The 17777-nt window shown below is 38.5% G+C and overlaps 5 protein-coding genes across 5 annotated transcripts; all 5 read right to left on the reverse strand.

The window, feature by feature from the left end:
* Positions 1-683: 683 nt before the first annotated feature.
* LOC146302063 (uncharacterized) lies at positions 684-2401 on the reverse strand. Its single transcript, XM_084697805.1, has 6 exons — positions 2356-2401; positions 1595-1927; positions 1387-1512; positions 1178-1294; positions 933-1048; positions 684-842 (listed from the first exon to the last, which is right to left on the reverse strand). The coding sequence occupies exons 1-6, from the start codon at positions 2399-2401 to the stop codon at positions 690-692; spliced, it is 891 nt and encodes a 296-aa protein (XP_084553931.1). The 3' UTR covers positions 684-689.
* Positions 2402-4045: 1644 nt separating this feature from the next.
* Positions 4046-5890, reverse strand: LOC146302064 (uncharacterized). The gene is made up of 6 exons (XM_084697818.1): positions 5845-5890; positions 5077-5422; positions 4608-4724; positions 4396-4514; positions 4220-4280; positions 4046-4061 (listed from the first exon to the last, which is right to left on the reverse strand). Exons 1-6 carry the CDS (start codon positions 5888-5890, stop codon positions 4046-4048), a joined length of 705 nt encoding a protein of 234 aa, XP_084553944.1.
* Positions 5891-6892: 1002 nt separating this feature from the next.
* Positions 6893-9143, reverse strand: LOC146302065 (uncharacterized). The gene is made up of 6 exons (XM_084698958.1): positions 9098-9143; positions 8333-8678; positions 7865-7980; positions 7656-7772; positions 7485-7540; positions 6893-7335 (listed from the first exon to the last, which is right to left on the reverse strand). Exons 1-6 carry the CDS (start codon positions 9141-9143, stop codon positions 7183-7185), a joined length of 834 nt encoding a protein of 277 aa, XP_084555084.1. The 3' UTR covers positions 6893-7182.
* A 1616-nt stretch (positions 9144-10759) lies between these two features.
* LOC146302066 (uncharacterized) lies at positions 10760-12681 on the reverse strand. The gene is made up of 5 exons (XM_084698960.1): positions 12636-12681; positions 11861-12200; positions 11397-11513; positions 11185-11303; positions 10760-10851 (listed from the first exon to the last, which is right to left on the reverse strand). The coding sequence occupies exons 1-5, from the start codon at positions 12679-12681 to the stop codon at positions 10766-10768; spliced, it is 708 nt and encodes a 235-aa protein (XP_084555086.1). The 3' UTR covers positions 10760-10765.
* A 1496-nt stretch (positions 12682-14177) lies between these two features.
* On the reverse strand, positions 14178-15714 carry LOC146302067 (uncharacterized). Its single transcript, XM_084697832.1, has 4 exons — positions 15669-15714; positions 14894-15233; positions 14428-14546; positions 14178-14335 (listed from the first exon to the last, which is right to left on the reverse strand). The coding sequence occupies exons 1-4, from the start codon at positions 15712-15714 to the stop codon at positions 14178-14180; spliced, it is 663 nt and encodes a 220-aa protein (XP_084553958.1).
* Between the last annotated feature and the right edge of the window lie 2063 nt (positions 15715-17777).

The following is a 17777-nucleotide window of genomic DNA, read 5'->3' on the forward strand; positions in this document are numbered from 1 at the left end:
AGCTCACAACTTTTGGGATTTAACTATCTGATAGATGGGATTCGGCTGAGTGTTCTGCTTCATCATTCAACAACATTTGTTTTCGGAGTATTCCTACACAACCATTTAGTGATATTTTTATTGCTCATCCAATTTGGCAAATTTTTAAAATGATAGTCTGTGCCAGCAAATATTCTTCAAATTCAACTGGATTTAATGTAAAGCTTGAAATGGATTTATTCTGGGGGTTTTTGTCAGATGTTGGGTGCTGAATGAAAACAGCACTTGTTTGACCCTGTGAGTTTCATCACCGTGACAACCCCAACCAGGAAGAGGAAGAGAAGTGATCACTGAGTACCTCATGCACTAAACCCTATATCACCCTAAATAAACCTACTACTGTTGTTTTTATATAACATAGTTATATTTAATAACACAGAGATTTCTTCATTGTGCATGTTATACAACAACAATCACAGATCTCCAACTCTTTACAAAATTACTTATAGAAACATTTGTTGAATGCTAACCACAGTGTGACCTCTGGTCTGGTACGCAGCTGTAAACTTTGGAGATGCAGACTGAATTTCTAGTAACACTATTTTAAAACTAAGAAGTTAAGAGAGTAAAAAGGCGTGAGTACAAAGTAAAAGGAAAAGAAGTATAAAAAATACAACATAAGCTAACCTAAACTAACACCACCACATTGTTTACAAACTGATTTGCTGTTGACCACTTCCCTCCCAGTCAGAACCCCTCACATCAGAGTACACACTCTCCTGTGGGGTCTCTCTCTTCCTTCTTCCTCTTTTACCTTTCATCTCAGACAACTGCAGAGCAGCATAGTTCAAGTCTTCACCTTCCTGTGAAGAATCACAATATAATTTAAATGAAAGTAATTGTAACATGAAAGGTACTATTAGAAAATCTAGAATCATCATACTAAAAACCACCTTAAATTGCGTCCTGATAAAGCCTGCGTTATGTAACAATAATGACTGGACCAACTGTACCTGGCCACTTGACTGTTCTGCAGTTTTCTTGTTATGTCCGTGACAGGCAGCACTCACTGTTCAATGACAAAGTAACATTCATCAGAAAAAACTCCCAGGGCCTCTTATCAAAAATATGGTCTGTAGTTTTTACTGTTCGATACCCTGTATGTACATTGTCAGTTCAATCTCAGGATAACTTTTACCTTTACAATTTTCACACACTGTCCGTGTCTTTCTGGTACAGATGAAGATAATTATCAACACAACACACACAGCTAAAGACACCCCCAGGACGATAACTATGAGATCCACTGCTGGTTCTGGAGGGAACAACAGAAGAGGGAGGCAGCACTGATGTAGTCAAATGTAGAGTTACACCAAACATCCATCCACCTAGACTCATGTTCATTACCTTTAACATCCAGTCTTGTTCCGTTTCCAAACAGTATCTCTCCACATGTGGCCACTGCACAGTAGTAAGTCCCAGAATCAGAGGGGCTGAGGTTGTTCTTGGATAGGCGGGTTAGAGGACAGTTACCTGAATGTTTACAATGAAAAAAGTATGAATATACATAGCCTGCTTATAAAATATTGTTTCTAGACTACAGTGTTATACATACCCTTTACAGTCACAAAGGTGCCGTTTCTGAATTCCACCCTTAAACTTGTTCCGGTTGTACAGAAGTATATTCCCTCGTCTGAACTGGTTATGTTTTGGATGTTCAGATTATAAGTACCATTCACCATATTTGCAGAGAAACTTTCTACCAAAACAGTTGATTTAGTTCCATTGTAAACCACTACACGTTGGAGCACGTGTCTAATAGTTTGTCTATACCAGCATGTCCAGGGTAAGTCAGATTCTGATATTGCACACTGCAGTGTTACAGTTCCACCGGGTTCAGCTGTGGTCAAATGAATGTGTTGGTGAATATCCTCACTTTGAATCAGATCTAGAAAATAGGGAAACATTTTCTCTCATAAATCAAACTGACAGTGCAGGATTTCTCTGCCAACTGGAAACAAAAAGTCCCTTTTGTACCATGTTTTGAGTCCAGATTCCAAAACAGAATTTCTTTAGTAACAAAGGTTTTTCAGAATTTAAATGTTTCTTTCCACTAATTGCGAATTATTACATGAGTTAACCACACAATACTTTTTAGAAAATCCATCGACTCCACAAAGATCGTTGTAGATACTCAATTATATTTCTACAAATCTTAAATCGGTATCAACGAACCCAAACCAAGTTTTGAAAATCATCATAGATGCCGTTTGGCACTCTTGTCAATGCTTTCTTGATAGTTTGAGAATCCACAGTTGACATACATGGAACTAACCAAACTAAGTGTAACTGATAACTGATAAAATATACACTTACACAGTTGAAAGAGAAGAAGTACACAGATATGTCTGATTAAGATCATCTTGGTGCCTTGTGATAGTTTGTCTTTTCTGACTTTTAACTCATGAGCAGACCTTTGGCCTGGATTCAGATGCAACCTGATTGGTGGAATGGACTTCCTGTGATGTATCCACCAATAAGCTAAAGAAACCACTGATGCACATTAACAACCTGCATTAGCATAGTCCCAGTTGTGCTTGCCTTTATGTAGGTATTCATATACACATACTACATTAACATATAAATAGTCTTATTGCCTGTTCACTATGAAGTCAAATCCATGTTATGCTTCCTTTATCAAATCAAAGTTCTGTTCTTTCCTGCAATGTGTCAGTTAGTGCCTACTAAAATGAAAGCGTTGTTAAGATAGTCAAAGCATTTCTCATAAAGAATTCAGATTCATTTAACACTCATTTTATACCACAACAATCACAGATCCCCCAAAGCTGTTGATTGCCACAGAGAGTGACACTCAGGGAGTCAAAACTAGAACTGGAGTCGAGGGCAGGGGGTAAAGAGAGCGATCGCCATGCTGCGCAGATGCAGTGAGAGTAGGGTGACCACCTGTCCCGCTTTGCGCTGTATCGCACAGCATTTTCAATATGCGACGTGCGGGACAAGGGGTGAAAATGCTGTGCGACACAACGCAAAGCAGGACACCCGTAGTGAGAGTGGTGGAAGGTACCATTCATCAGATTGACAAACAGGCACGTATTTATCGGTTATCACCTTACCAAGAATGATGAGTTTTATAACTGTATGTATCAGAAATTGTATACATGTGTATGTGTCTTCATTACATTGTCAGTGATGTGTATAACAACATTATTATTGTGAAGCCGGAATGTTGATGGTGGGCGGGGCTACCGATATAGGAGGAGCCTCACTCTGTATTAACTTGTCTGACACGCCCCCGAGTGTGGTGCACTGTGGGAAGGCAAGCGGTGCAGGTCAAATAACGCTGTAGTGGACACGCAGTAAGTCAGGCTCTGGTATGTGTGAAGGTGTTTATATATGTTTTTTAGTTTGGTTTTGTTTCACTGTAAATACTTTATACCTTCAGGGATTGTTTTCACCAACATTGTCAAATTAAAAAACACAATTGCATTCACATGCTGCTGCAGATGAACCATCATTTATAATTTATAGCTAATGACCCGGGGAGCACTTCCTGACAACGACTTACAAAACTATGTCTCATGAGCAGACCTGGATTCAGATGCAACCTGATTGGTGGAATGGACTTCCTGTGATGTATTCACCAATAAGCTAAAGAAAGCACTGATGCACATTAAGAACCTGCATTAGCATAGTCCCAGTTGTGGACTTACAAAACTATGTCTAGAAACATTTATTGAATCCAAACCACAGTGTAACCACAGTTCTTGTTGCATCACTGTGACTATCAAGAGTAATCTTGCACACTGAATTTCTAGGGACCACATATACAAATTTAAAACTAAGAAATCACAAACACATGATTATTACTATCAGACTTAATAAAATACAACATCATGAGCTAACGGTGTTTACAAACTGATTTCCTGTTGACCACTTCCCTCCCAGTCAGAACCCCTCACATCAGAGTACACACTCTCCTGTGGGGTCTCTCTCTTCCTTCTTCCTCTTTTACCTTTCATCTCAGACAACTGCAGAGCAGCATAGTTCAAGTCTTCACCTTCCTGTGAAGAATCACAATATGTAAGTAACTGTAACATGAACTGTACTACAAGAGAACAAAAGGAGATCATCGGCATATAAAAGCAACACTTATGCTACTTTAATCATGTCATAGAAGAGCAAATATTGTTACATTAATGAAAATAGTATTTGGTTTAACTGTACCTGGCCACTTGACTGATCTGCAGTTATCTTGTCATGTCCGTGATAGGTAACACTCACTGTTCGATGACAAAGTCACATTCATTAGAATTAACTTCTAGGGCCTCGTGCCAAAATTGACGTCAATAGATTTTGGTGTTTCATATATCTTCAGTTCAAAAGTACAACTTTTACCTTTGCAATTCTCACACACTGTCCGTGTTTTTCTAGTACAGATGAGGATAATGATCAACACAACACACACAGCTAAAGACACCCCCAGGACGATAACTATGAGATCCACTGCTGGTTCTGGAGGGAACAACAGAAGAGGGAGGCAGCACTGATGTAGTCAAATGTAGAGTTACACCAAACATCCATCCACCTAGACTCATGTTCATTACCTATCAACATCCAGTCTTGTTCCATTGCCAAACAGTATCTCTCCACATGTGGCCACTGCACAGTAGTAAGTCCCAGAATCAGAGGGGCTGAGGTTGTTCTTGGAGAGGCTGTAGACACAGCTCTGTGTAGGAGAGGGAGTCTCAGGTCTCTTCTCACACTCTTCACTCCTGTCTCCTTGGGTGTAAAGGAGTCCTGGATGGGATTCTCCTGCCCCGGCTCTGAACCAGAACACACTGTGTTGTCCTGTACAGGACTCAGAGAGGACTGAACACTGCAGAGTCACAGAGTCTCCTGGATGGACTGGCTCAGACTCTGGCTGCTGCAACACTGTCTGGTAGCCAGTTCTCTGAAGATGGTTACCTGTATAATTACAATGAAAAATAACATTGCACTTGGTGGCATGTTAACAAAAGAAAACATAAAATCTGCTAATATTATATTGTTTATAAACATATATCTACTGTGGGATACGTACCCCTCACAGTCACAAAGGTGCCAGTTCTGAAATGAATCCTAAACATTGTTCCGGTTTGACAAAAGTATATTCCCTCGTCTGAACTGGTTATATTTTTTATTTTTAAAACATAATTCTTATTCACCATTTCTGCAGAGAAACGCAGAGAGTTTTTCAAAACAGTTGAATTTGGTTTATTTGGACTTTTAAACGCTAAAAGTTGGGGCATATGTCCAAGGGTTTGCTTGTACCAGTATATCATTTGATATTCTCCTGATATCACACACTGCAGTCTTACAGTTCCACCATGTTCAGCTGTGGTCAAAGGAATATGTTGGAGAACATCCTCACTTTGAATCAGATCTAGAAAATTTGGAAGAATTTGTTAGAGGACTGTTTTACTCAGACTTCAACTTAACTGGGCAGACTCAGTCCACCAGCTTGAATAAAAGGTACCCACTTTAGTACCATGTTTTGTTTCCATACAATATTTCTTTATGAACAAAGGTTTTAGTATTTACATATTTCCCTTTCACTCATTAAGTACAATTACGTTTGCTAACAAAACCACACTTTTTTTTAGTCCATCAACAGTATTTATTATTGTAGATATTCAATTAACTCTACATTTCTTAAATTGGCAACAAACAAAAAACTGTTGATCAAAACCATCAGAGATGCAATTTGCACTGTAAAACCTTTCTTCGTATTCTGAGAATCTACAGTTGACCTACAAGAAACAATCCGAAATAGTGTAACTTACAACTGATAAAATACACACTTACACTGTTGAGAGAGAAGAAGTACACAGATATGTCTAATTGAGATCATCCTGGTGCTCTGCGATGATAGTTAGTCTTTTCTGACTTTTAACTTATGAGCAGAAATGTTGTTAAGATTGAGATGCAACCTGATTGGAGGAATGGACTTCCTGTGTCAAATCCACCAATAAGCAATAAGAAAACGCTGATATGCATTACATGCATTACCACAGTACTACTAGTGCTTTACTTCATTTATTTATTCGTATGCATGTACTATTTTCACATGTAAATAATATGACTGTCTGTTTAAGGTCAGTTGCTACACTTTGAAAATGATTGACTGCCAGGTTAGAAGAAAGACAAATATTTATTTTTTCTTCCTTTTCTAATCATGGTGTTGTTTCTGTCTCCAAAGTGTTTGTTTGTGTTTATATGACAGGGTTGTTTAGATGCTCAAGGCATTTTAACAAAAATAATAAACCCGACTGATCTGATGAGTTTAGTAACATTTTAGTTAAGCAACTTTTGCTTGCAATTAAATATATAATTTAAACTGGTTGTCTAAGATCTCATTCTTTTCCCAGCCTTGGTCAACTGTATTGGCTTTGATTCAGACAGATACAGTTGCCTTACAATGAACATAAACCTAATGTACCATTTCTGTCAACATATGAGCAAAACACAGGCCTTGACTTTAGACTTGGCAGCTCTATAGAGGGACCAGCTCATGACTGAGAAGAGGTGAGGTGTGGTAACTGGTTGCAGAATCTTTTTTTTTGTATATCATAATTGGTCACAGTTTCAGTTTATTTTTCTTGTCAGTTTTGGTGCTGAATGACAACAGTATTTGTAGTGTCCTTGACCTTCATCGTCATGACAACCACAACCAGGACGAGGAAGAGACATATCTGAATAGGAGGTTAGGGGAGTCTCAGTTTGCAGGCTAATACGTAATTGCAGACTGCTACAGGAAGTGATAACAAAGTACCTCATGCACAGCCTGAATCACTTTAAACACACTTACTACAAGTGTTTATTAATAAAATATAGTTACATTTAATAACTCTACTAAATGGCTTTGTCATATTAATTATACCACAACAATCCCAGATCCCCAAATCACTGCGAATTAGCCTAACCTTTTACAAAACTATGAATATAAACATTTTTGAATGCTTACCACAGTGTAAAAACACAGTACTTGTTGCGTCAGTGTGTCTCTGTAACCTTGAACACTGATTTTGTAGGGACCACATACACTACTTTGAAACAAACAACTCATAAACACATAATGATTACTATAAGAATTAATCAAAATACAACACCATGAGCTAACGGTAACTGCCACCTCAACAATGTTTAAAAACTGATTTGCTGTTGACCACTTCCCTCCCAGTCAGAACCCCTCACATCAGAGTACACACTCTCCTGTGGGGTCTCTCTCTTCCTTCTTCCTCTTTTACCTTTCATCTCAGACAACTGCAGTGCAGCATAGTTCAAGTCTTCACCTTCCTGTGAAGAATCTCAATACATAAGTAACTGCAACATGAAATGTACTACAAGAGAGCAAAAGAAGATCATCTGCATATAAAAGCAACACAGCTACTTTAATTGTTTTTATATCGTTACATTAATGAAAATAGTATTTGGTTCAACTCTACCTGGCCACTTGACTGTTCTGCAGTTGTCTTGTCATGTCCGCGATAGGTAACACTCACTGTTCGATCACAAAGTAACATTCATTAGAATGAACTTCCAGGGCCTTCTACCAAAATTGCCGTCTATAGCGTTTACCATTCAATAAATCTCCAGCTCAAATATACAACATTTACCTTTACAATTCTCACACACTGTCTGTGTCTTTCTGGTACAGATGAGGATGATGATCAACACAACACACACAGCTAAAGACACCCCCAGGACGATGACTATGAGATCCACTGCTGGTTCTGGAGGGAACAACAGAAGAGGGAGGCAGCACTGATGTGGTCAAATGTAGAGTTACAACAAACATCCACCTAGACTCATGTTCATTACATACCAACATCCAGTCTTGTTCCATTGCCAAAGAATATCTCTCCACATGTGGCCACTGCACAGTAGTAAGTCCCAGAATCAGAGGGGCTTAGGTTGTTCTTGGAGAGGCTGTAGACACAGCTCCGTGTAGGAGAGGGAGTCTCAGGTCTCTTGTCACACTCTTCACTCCTGTCTCCTTGGGTGTAAAGGAGTCCTGGATGGGATTCTCCTGCCCCGGCTCTGAACCAGAACACACTGTGTTGTCCTGTACAGGACTCAGAGAGGACTGAACACTGCAGAGTCACAGAGTCTCCTGGATGAACTGGCTCAGACTCTGGCTGCTGCAACACTGTCTGGTAGTGAGATCTCGGAAGATGGTTACCTGCATATTTACAATGAAAAATAACATTGCACTTGATGGTATATTAACAAAAAATTTAATAAAATCTACGAATATAATATTGTTTATAAACACCTATCTATGGTGGGATACGTACCCCTCACAGTCACAAAAGTGCCGTTTCTGAAATGTATCCCATACATAGTTCCGGTTTGACAAAAGTATGTTCCCTTGTCTGAACTGGTTATATTTTTTATTTTTAAAACATATTTCTCATTAACCATTTCTGCAGAGAAACGCAGAGAGTTTTTCAAAACAGTTGAATTTGGTTGATTTGGACTTTTAAACGCTAAAAGTTGGGGCATATGTCCAAGGGTTTGCTTGTACCAGTATATCATTTGATATTCTCCTGATATCACACACTGCAGTCTTACAGTTCCACCATGTTCAGCTGTGGTCAAAGGAATATGTTGGAGAACATCCTCACTTTGAATCAGATCTAGAAAATTTGGAAGAATTTGTTAGAGGACAGTTTTACTCAGACTTCGACATAACTGGGCAGACTCAGTCCGCCAGCTTGAATAAAAGGTACTCACTTTTGTATCATGTTTTGTTTCCAGATTTCATAACAATATTGCTTCAAGGAACATAGGCTTTTAGAATACAAGTACAATTACATGAGATAACAACACCGCATTTTTTTAAATAGTCCATCAACCGTATTTATTTTTGTTGATACTCAATTAACTTTTCAATTTTTAATTTGAAAAAAAAAATTAACCCATACAAAGTTTTTTTAAACCATCAGGGATGCAGTTGGCACTGTAAAGCCTTTCTTGATATTCTGAAAATCTACAGTTGACCTACATGGAACAATCCGAAACAGTGTAACTGATAACTGATCAAATACACACTTACACTGTTGAGAGAGAAGAAATACACAGATATGTCTGATTGAGATCATCTTGGTGCTTTGTGATGATAGGTTGTCTTTTCTGACTTTTAACTCATGAGCAGAACTTTGGCCTGGATTCAGATACAACCTGATTGGTGGAAGGCACTTCCTGTGACTTATCCACCAATAGGCTAAACAAAGCACTTATGTACATTGAGAACATGCATTAGCATAGTTCCAGTAGTGCATCATGCCTTCATGTAGGGATTCATATACACATTAACCTTTCATCTGACTGTTCATGATACATTCCTTTACAAAAAAAAAGCAATTTATTGCCAGGTCACCATAAAGTCAAATCCATGTTGTTTCCTTTATCAAATGAAGGTGCTGTTACTTCCTGCAGTGTGTTATTTAATGCCTACGGAAGAGAAAAAGTGGTTAAGATGTTCAAGGCATTTAACATTAAAATACACCCGATTGGTTGAATGACTTTAATCATGTTATGGTTTTCCAACTTTTATTTGCAAGTTAATAAACATTGAATACATGTTTGATATATCATTATTTCTCAGCCCCGGTTAACTGTATTTGCTTTGATTCAGACAGATACAGTTGCCTTACAAAGGACATACACCTAATGTACCATTTCTGTCAACATATGATCAAAACACAGAGAGAAGAGACTTATTAGCTCTATAGAGGGACCAGCTCATGACTGAGAAGAACTGAGGTGTGGTAACTGGTTGCAGAAACTTTTTTTAAATGTCATAATTTGTCAAAGTTTCAGTTTAGTTTTTATTCTCAGAGTTTTGGTGCTGAATGGCAACTGTATTTGTAGCGTCCTGTAACCGTCAACGTCATGACAACCACAACCAGGAAGAGGAAGAGACATATGTGAATAGGAGATAGGGTGAGATAGAGTTTGCAGGCTAATACATCATTTTACAGTAGGGATTGTATAAAAGGACTCATCAGTAATCTATAGAGGGGAAACATTTCAATATTTGCACAAGAGTAATGTCCAGTCTAGTCCATTACCTGCATGCAGACTGCAACAGGAAGTGATAACTAAGTACCTCATGCACAGCCTTAATTACTTTAAAGACACTTACTACTGGTGTTTATTAATGCAACGTAGTTACATTTAATAACCCCAAATCACTGTGAATTAGCCTAACCTTATACAAAACTATGTATAGAAACATTTATTGAATGCTAGCCACAGTGTAGCCACAGTGTAACCACAGTACTTGTTTCATCACTGTGCAAGAGAGTAACCTTGCACACTGAAGATCTAGTGACCACATACACTACTTTGAAACTAAGAAATCCCCAACACATGATTTTTGATCAGACTTAATACGATACAATATAATAAGCTAACCTAAACTGCCACTTCAACAATGTTTACAAACTGATTTCCTGTTGACCACTTCCCTCCCAGTCAGAACCCCTCACATCAGAGTACACACTCTCCTGTGGGGTCTCTCTCTTCCTTCTTCCTCTTTTACCTTTCATCTCCGAGAACTGTAGTGCAGCATAGTTTTCACCTTCCTGTGAAGATTATCAATACATAAGTAACTGTAACATGAAATGTACTACAAGAGAACTAAAAGGAGATCATCGGCATATGAAAGCCACACTTATGCTACTTTAATCACGTCATAGAAGAGCCCATATTGTTACATTCATGAAAATAGTATTTGGTTCAATTGTACCTGGCCACTTGACTGATCTGCAGTTGTCTTGTCATGTCCGTGATAGGTAACACTCACTGTTCGATGACAAAGTTATTCATTAGAATGAACTTCTAGGGCAGTGGTTCCCAACCCTGGTCCTCGGGACCCCCTGTCCTGCATGTTTTAGATGTTTCCCAGCTCCAACACACCTGATTCAAATGAATGGGTCGTTAATCAGCTCTGCAGAAGCCTTTTAACGACCATTCATTTGAATCAGGTGTGTTGGAGCAGGGAAACATCTAAAACATGCAGGACAGGGGGTCCCGAGGACCAGGGTTGGAAACCCCTGTTCTAGGGCCTTGTACCAAAATTGCCGTCTATAGCGTTTACCATTCAATAAATCTCCAGCTCAAATATACAACGTTTACCTTTACAATTCTCACATACTGTCTGTGTCTTTCTGGTACAGATGAGGATAATGATCAACACAACACACACAGCTAAAGACACCCCCAGGACGATAACTATGAGATCCACTGCTGGTTCTGGAGGGAACAACAGAAGAGGGAGGCAGCACTGATGGAGTCAAAGGTAGAGTTACACCAAACATCCATCCACCTAGACTCATGTTCATTACATATCAACATCCAGTCTTGTTCCATTGCCAAACAGTATCTCTCCACATGTGGCCACTGCACAGTAGTAAGTCCCAGAATCAGAGGGGCTGAGGTTGTTCTTGGAGAGGCTGTAGACACAGCTCCGTGTAGGAGAGGGAGTCTCAGGTCTCTTCTCACACTCTTCACTCCTGTCTCCTTGGGTGTAAAGGAGTCCTGGATGGGATTCTCCTGCCCCGGCTCTGAACCAGAACACACTGTGTTGTCCTGTACAGGACTCAGAGAGGACTGAACACTGCAGAGTCACAGAGTCTCCTGGATGAACTGGCTCAGACTCTGGCTGCTGCAACACTGTCTGGTAGTGAGATCTCGGAAGATGGTTACCTGCATATTTACAATGAAAAATAACATTGCACTTGGTGACATTAACACAAATTAAGATAAAATCTGCTAATATAATATTTTTAAACATTTATCTATGGTGGGATACGTACCCCTCACAGTCACAAAGGTGCCGTTTCTGAGATTCATCCCATATATTGTTCCGGTTTGACAAAAGTATATTCCCTCGTCGGAACTAGTTAGATTCTGGATGTTTAGATCATAATTACTACCAACCATTTTTGCAGAGATACGTTCTCCCAAAATACTTGAAGTTTCTTGATATTTAATTTTATCCGCTACACGTTGGGGCAAATGTCCAATAGTTTGCTTGTACCAGTATAGCATTCGATCTTCTTCTGTTATCACACATTGCAGTGTTATAGTTCCACCGTGTTCAGCTGTGGTCAAAGGAATATGTTGGAGAACATCCTCACTTTGAATCAGATCTAGAACATGGGAAAACCATTTGTAAGATGATATCATTTTCCATCAGATATCAACTTGCCAAGGCAGAATCACTCTGCCAGCTGCGAAGAAGGTATCCTCTTTAGTACCATGTTTTCCACCCAGATTTTGTAGTTTATTTTCTTCGGTAAATACAAGAATTTTGTACAACAATATTTTCAGTCCACTCATTATTAGTATAAAAGATTATATTGTAAGTGAAACATGTTTTTATAATCCATATACAACAGATTATCCTTGTGTCCCAATTAACTATTCATAAATCTTCAATTGGTGTAATCAAACCCGAACCAGTTGTTGAAAATGAGCAGAGATGCCACTAGTACCCAGTTAATACTTAGTTTGAGTATCCACAGTTGATCTACATGTAACAATTCAAAATAGTGTAACTGATAACTGATAAAATATACACTTACACAGCTGAGAGAGCAGAAGTACACAGACATGTCTGACTGAGATCATCTTGGCGCTTTGCAAAGACAGTTTGTCTGTTTTCACTCATAGTTTATGAACTGAACTTTTGCCAGGATTCAGATGCAACCTGATTGGTGGAAAGGACTTCCTGTGACTTATCCACCAACAGCTAAAGAAAGCACTTATGTACATTAAGGACATGCATTAGCATAGTCCCAGTTGTGCTTGCCTTCATGTAGTTATTCATATACACATAAACCTTTTGTCTAACTGGTCATGATACATCCCTTTACTTCAAAAAACAAACAATTGATTGCCATGTCACCATAAAGAATGAAGAATAGACCTGATTGGTTGGATGAGTTTAATCATGTAATGGTTTTCTAACTTTTATTTGCAATTAAATAAATGTTGAATACATTTTCTATGTATGATTATTTCTCAGCCCCCGTCAACTGTATTTTCTCTGATTCAGAAATACTGTATACAGTCGCCTTGCAAAGGACATGAACCAAATGTAAGAAATTCTGTCAACATATAAGCGAAACACAGACCTAGCTCATGACTGAGTAGAGGTGAGGTTTGGAAGCAAGTTTGTTTCAGTCAAAGTGTTTTGAAATATCAAACTCTATCAGTTTTTGTCTTGGTGCTGTATGGCAATAGCGCGTGTAGCCTATGCTAATTTGACCTTCATCATCATGACAACCACAACCAGGAAGTTAATCAAGATAACATAGTAACAATGAAAAATAACTTCACTGATATAAAATGATGATGGCCGTTATACTATTACAATCAGATATCCAAAAAGCCCTCTATTCTTACACTGCTCCTTTCAAAAACATTTATAGAAACACTTTTCAAAAACATGTAAAGAAACATTTGTTGAGAGCTAACCACATTGTAACCACAGTTCCAGGATCATTGCAGCTCATAGTACACTCGGATATGAAGACAAAAAATCTACAACTCAGAATCCCTGCGACACATTATTGTTAATATCAGAGTACATTTAATACAACACAATGAGAAAAACTTAAACTACCCTAACATTTACATATTGATTTACTATTGATCACTTCATTTCCATTCTGAATACCTCACAGTAGAATATATATTCTGTGTGGTCTCTCTCTCATCGGTTGTACCTCTCGTTCCAAAGAAATGCAGAGCTGCATTTAACATCTCTTCATATTCATCCTGTAAACGATCATATTTCATAAGTTATGGTAACATCAAAAGGTTGAATTCAATAGTTAACAGTCATACAAAAACCAGATACCCTTTAGGTGCATCCTGGTAAAGCCTACAGATTGTTACAATATTGAATTTTTAACTTAAGACCTGTATCATACACTACATACAGTTTATGTTTTAGTATTGCATCTGTACATTTATACAGCATGTAAACTCTATGTGTTGGTCTGGATATATTATTACCTGAACACTTGACTTTTCGGCAGTTTTCTTGTCCTGTCGGTGAGCGGCAGTTCTCTCTGTTTAATGACAATGTAACATTAATAAAAAATATTGTCTATAGGTTTTCATCTTCCATAAATCTCCAGATCAAATATACAACTTTTACCTTTACAATTCTCACACACTGTCTGTGTCTTTCTGGTACAGATGAGGATAATGATCAACACAACACACACAGCTAAAGACACCCCCAGGACGATAACTATGAGATCCACTGCTGGTTCTGGAGGGAACAACAGAAGAGGGAGGCAGCACTGATGGAGTCAAATGTAGAGTTACACCAAACATCCATCCATCTAGACTCATGTTCATTACCTTTAACATCCAGTCTTGTTCCATTGCCAAACAGTATCTCTCCACATGTGGCCACTGCACAGTAGTAAGTCCCAGAATCAGAGGGGCTGAGGTTGTTCTTGGAGAGGCTGTAGACACAGCTCTGTGTAGGAGAGGGAGTCTCAGGTCTCTTCTCACACTCTTCACTCCTGTCTCCTTGGGTGTAAAGGAGTCCTGGATGGGATTCTCCTGCCCCGGCTCTGAACCAGAACACACTGTGTTGTCCTGTACAGGACTCAGAGAGGACTGAACACTGCAGAGTCACAGAGTTTCCTGGATGGACTGGCTCAGACTCTGGCTGCTGCAACACTGTCTGGTAGCCAGTTCTCTGAAGATGGTTACCTGTATAATTACAATGAAAAATAACATTGCACTTGGTGACATTAACACAAATTAAGATAAAATCTGCTAATATAATATTTTTAAACATTTATCTATGGTGGGATACGTACCCCTCACAGTCACAAAGGTGCCGTTTCTGAGATTCATCCCATATATTGTTCCGGTTTGACAAAAGTATATTCCCTCGTCGGAACTAGTTAGATTCTGGATGATTAGATCATAATTACTACCAACCATTTTTGCAGAGATACGTTCTCCCAAAATACTTGAAGTTTCTTGATATTTAATTTTATCCGCTACACGTTGGGGCAAATGTCCAATAGTTTGCTTGTACCAGTATAGCATTCGATCTTCTTCTGTTATCACACATTGCAGTGTTATAGTTCCACCGTGTTCAGCTGTGGTCAAAGGAATATGTTGGAGAACATCCTCACTTTGAATCAGATCTAGAACATGGGAAAACCATTTGTAAGATGATATCATTTTCCGTCAGATATCAACTTGCCAAGGCAGAATCACTCTGCCAGCTGCGAAGAAGGTATCCTCTTTAGTACCATGTTTTCCACCCAGATTTTGTAGTTTATTTTCTTCGGTAAATACAAGAATTTTGTACAACAATATTTTCAGTCCACTCATTATTAGTATAAAAGATTATATTGTAAGTGAAACATGTTTTTATAATCCATATACAACAGATTATCCTTGTGTCCCAATTAACTATTCATAAATCTTCAATTGGTGTAATCAAACCCGAACCAGTTGTTGAAAATGAGCAGAGATGCCACTAGTACCCAGTTAATACTTAGTTTGAGTATCCACAGTTGATCTACATGTAACAATTCAAAATAGTGTAACTGATAACTGATAAAATATACACTTACACAGCTGAGAGAGCAGAAGTACACAGACATGTCTGACTGAGATCATCTTGGCGCTTTGCAAAGACAGTTTGTCTGTTTTCACTCATAGTTTATGAACTGAACTTTTGCCAGGATTCAGATGCAACCTGATTGGTGGAAAGGACTTCCTGTGACTTATCCACCAACAGCTAAAGAAAGCACTTATGTACATTAAGGACATGCATTAGCATAGTCCCAGTTGTGCTTGCCTTCATGTAGTTATTCATATACACATAAACCTTTTGTCTAACTGGTCATGATACATCCCTTTACTTCAAAAAACAAACAATTGATTGCCAGGTCACCATAAAGAATGAAGAATAGACCTGATTGGTTGGATGAGTTTAATCATGTAATGGTTTTCTAACTTTTATTTGCAATTAAATAAATGTTGAATACATTTTCTATGTATTATTATTTCTCAGCCCCCGTCAACTGTATTTTCTCTGATTCAGAAATACTGTATACAGTCGCCTTGCAAAGGACATGAACCAAATGTAAAAAATTCTGTCAACATATAAGCGAAACACAGACCTAGCTCATGACTGAGTAGAGGTGAGGTTTGGAAGCAAGTTTGTTTCAGTCAAAGTGTTTTGAAATATCAAACTCTATCAGTTTTTGTCTTGGTGCTGTATGGCAATAGCGCGTGTAGCCTATGCTAATTTGACCTTCATCATCATGACAACCACAACCAGGAAGTTAATCAAGATAACATAGTAACAATGAAAAATAACTTCACTGATATAAAATGATGATGGCCGTTATACTATTACAATCAGATATCCAAAAAGCCCTTACACTGCTCCTTTCAAAAACATTTATAGAAACACTTTTCAAAAACATGTAAAGAAACATTTGTTGAGAGCTAACCACATTGTAACCACAGTTCCAGGATCATTGCAGCTCATAGTACACTCGGATATGAAGACTAAAAATCTACAACTCAGAATCCCTGCGACACATTATTGTTAATATCAGAGTACATTTAATACAACACAATGAGAAAAACTTAAACTACCCTAACATTTACATATTGATTTACTATTGATCACTTCATTTCCATTCTGAATACCTCACAGTAGAATATATATTCTGTGTGGTCTCTCTCTCATCGGTTGTACCTCTCGTTCCAAAGAAATGCAGAGCTGCATTTAACATCTCTTCATATTCATCCTGTAAACGATCATATTTCATAAGTTATGGTAACATCAAAAGGTTGAATTCAATAGTTAACAGTCATACAAAAACCAGATACCCTTTAGGTGCATCCTGGTAAAGCCTACAGATTGTTACAATATTGAATTTTTAACTTAAGACCTGTATCATACACTACATACAGTTTATGTTTTAGTATTGCATCTGTACATTTATACAGCATGTAAACTCTATGTGTTGGTCTGGATATATTATTACCTGAACACTTGACTTTTCAGCAGTTTTCTTGTCCTGTCCGTGAGCGGCAGTTCTCTCTGTTTAATGACAATGTAACATTAATAAAAAATATTGTCTATAGGTTTTCATCTTCCATAAATCTCCAGATCAAATATACAACTTTTACCTTTACAATTCTCACACACTGTCTGTGTCTTTCTGGTACAGATGAGGATAATGATCAACACAACACACACAGCTAAAGACACCCCCAGGACGATAACTATGAGATCCACTGCTGGTTCTGGAGGGAACAACAGAAGAGGGAGGCAGCACTGATGGAGTCAAATGTAGAGTTACAACAAACATCCACCTAGACACATGTTCATTACATACCAACATCCAGTCTTGTTCCATTGCCAAAGAATATCTCTCCACATGTGGCCACTGCACAGTAGTAAGTCCCAGAATCAGAGGAGCTGAGGTTGTTCTTGGAGAGGCTGTAGACACAGCTCTGTGTAGGAGAGGGAGTCTCAGGTCTCTTGTCACACTCTTCACTCCTGTCTCCTTGGGTGTAAAGGAGTCCTGGATGGGATTCTCCTGCCCCGGCTCTGAACCAGAACACACTGTGTTGTCCTGTACAGGACTCAGAGAGGACTGAACACTGCAGAGTCACAGAGTTTCCTGGATGGACTGGCTCAGACTCTGGCTGCTGCAACA

Source organism: Hypomesus nipponensis, chromosome 1 (assembly GCF_054491055.1).
Source record: "Hypomesus nipponensis isolate SF chromosome 1, ASM5449105v1, whole genome shotgun sequence".
NCBI classification, from domain to species: domain Eukaryota; kingdom Metazoa; phylum Chordata; class Actinopteri; order Osmeriformes; family Osmeridae; genus Hypomesus; species Hypomesus nipponensis.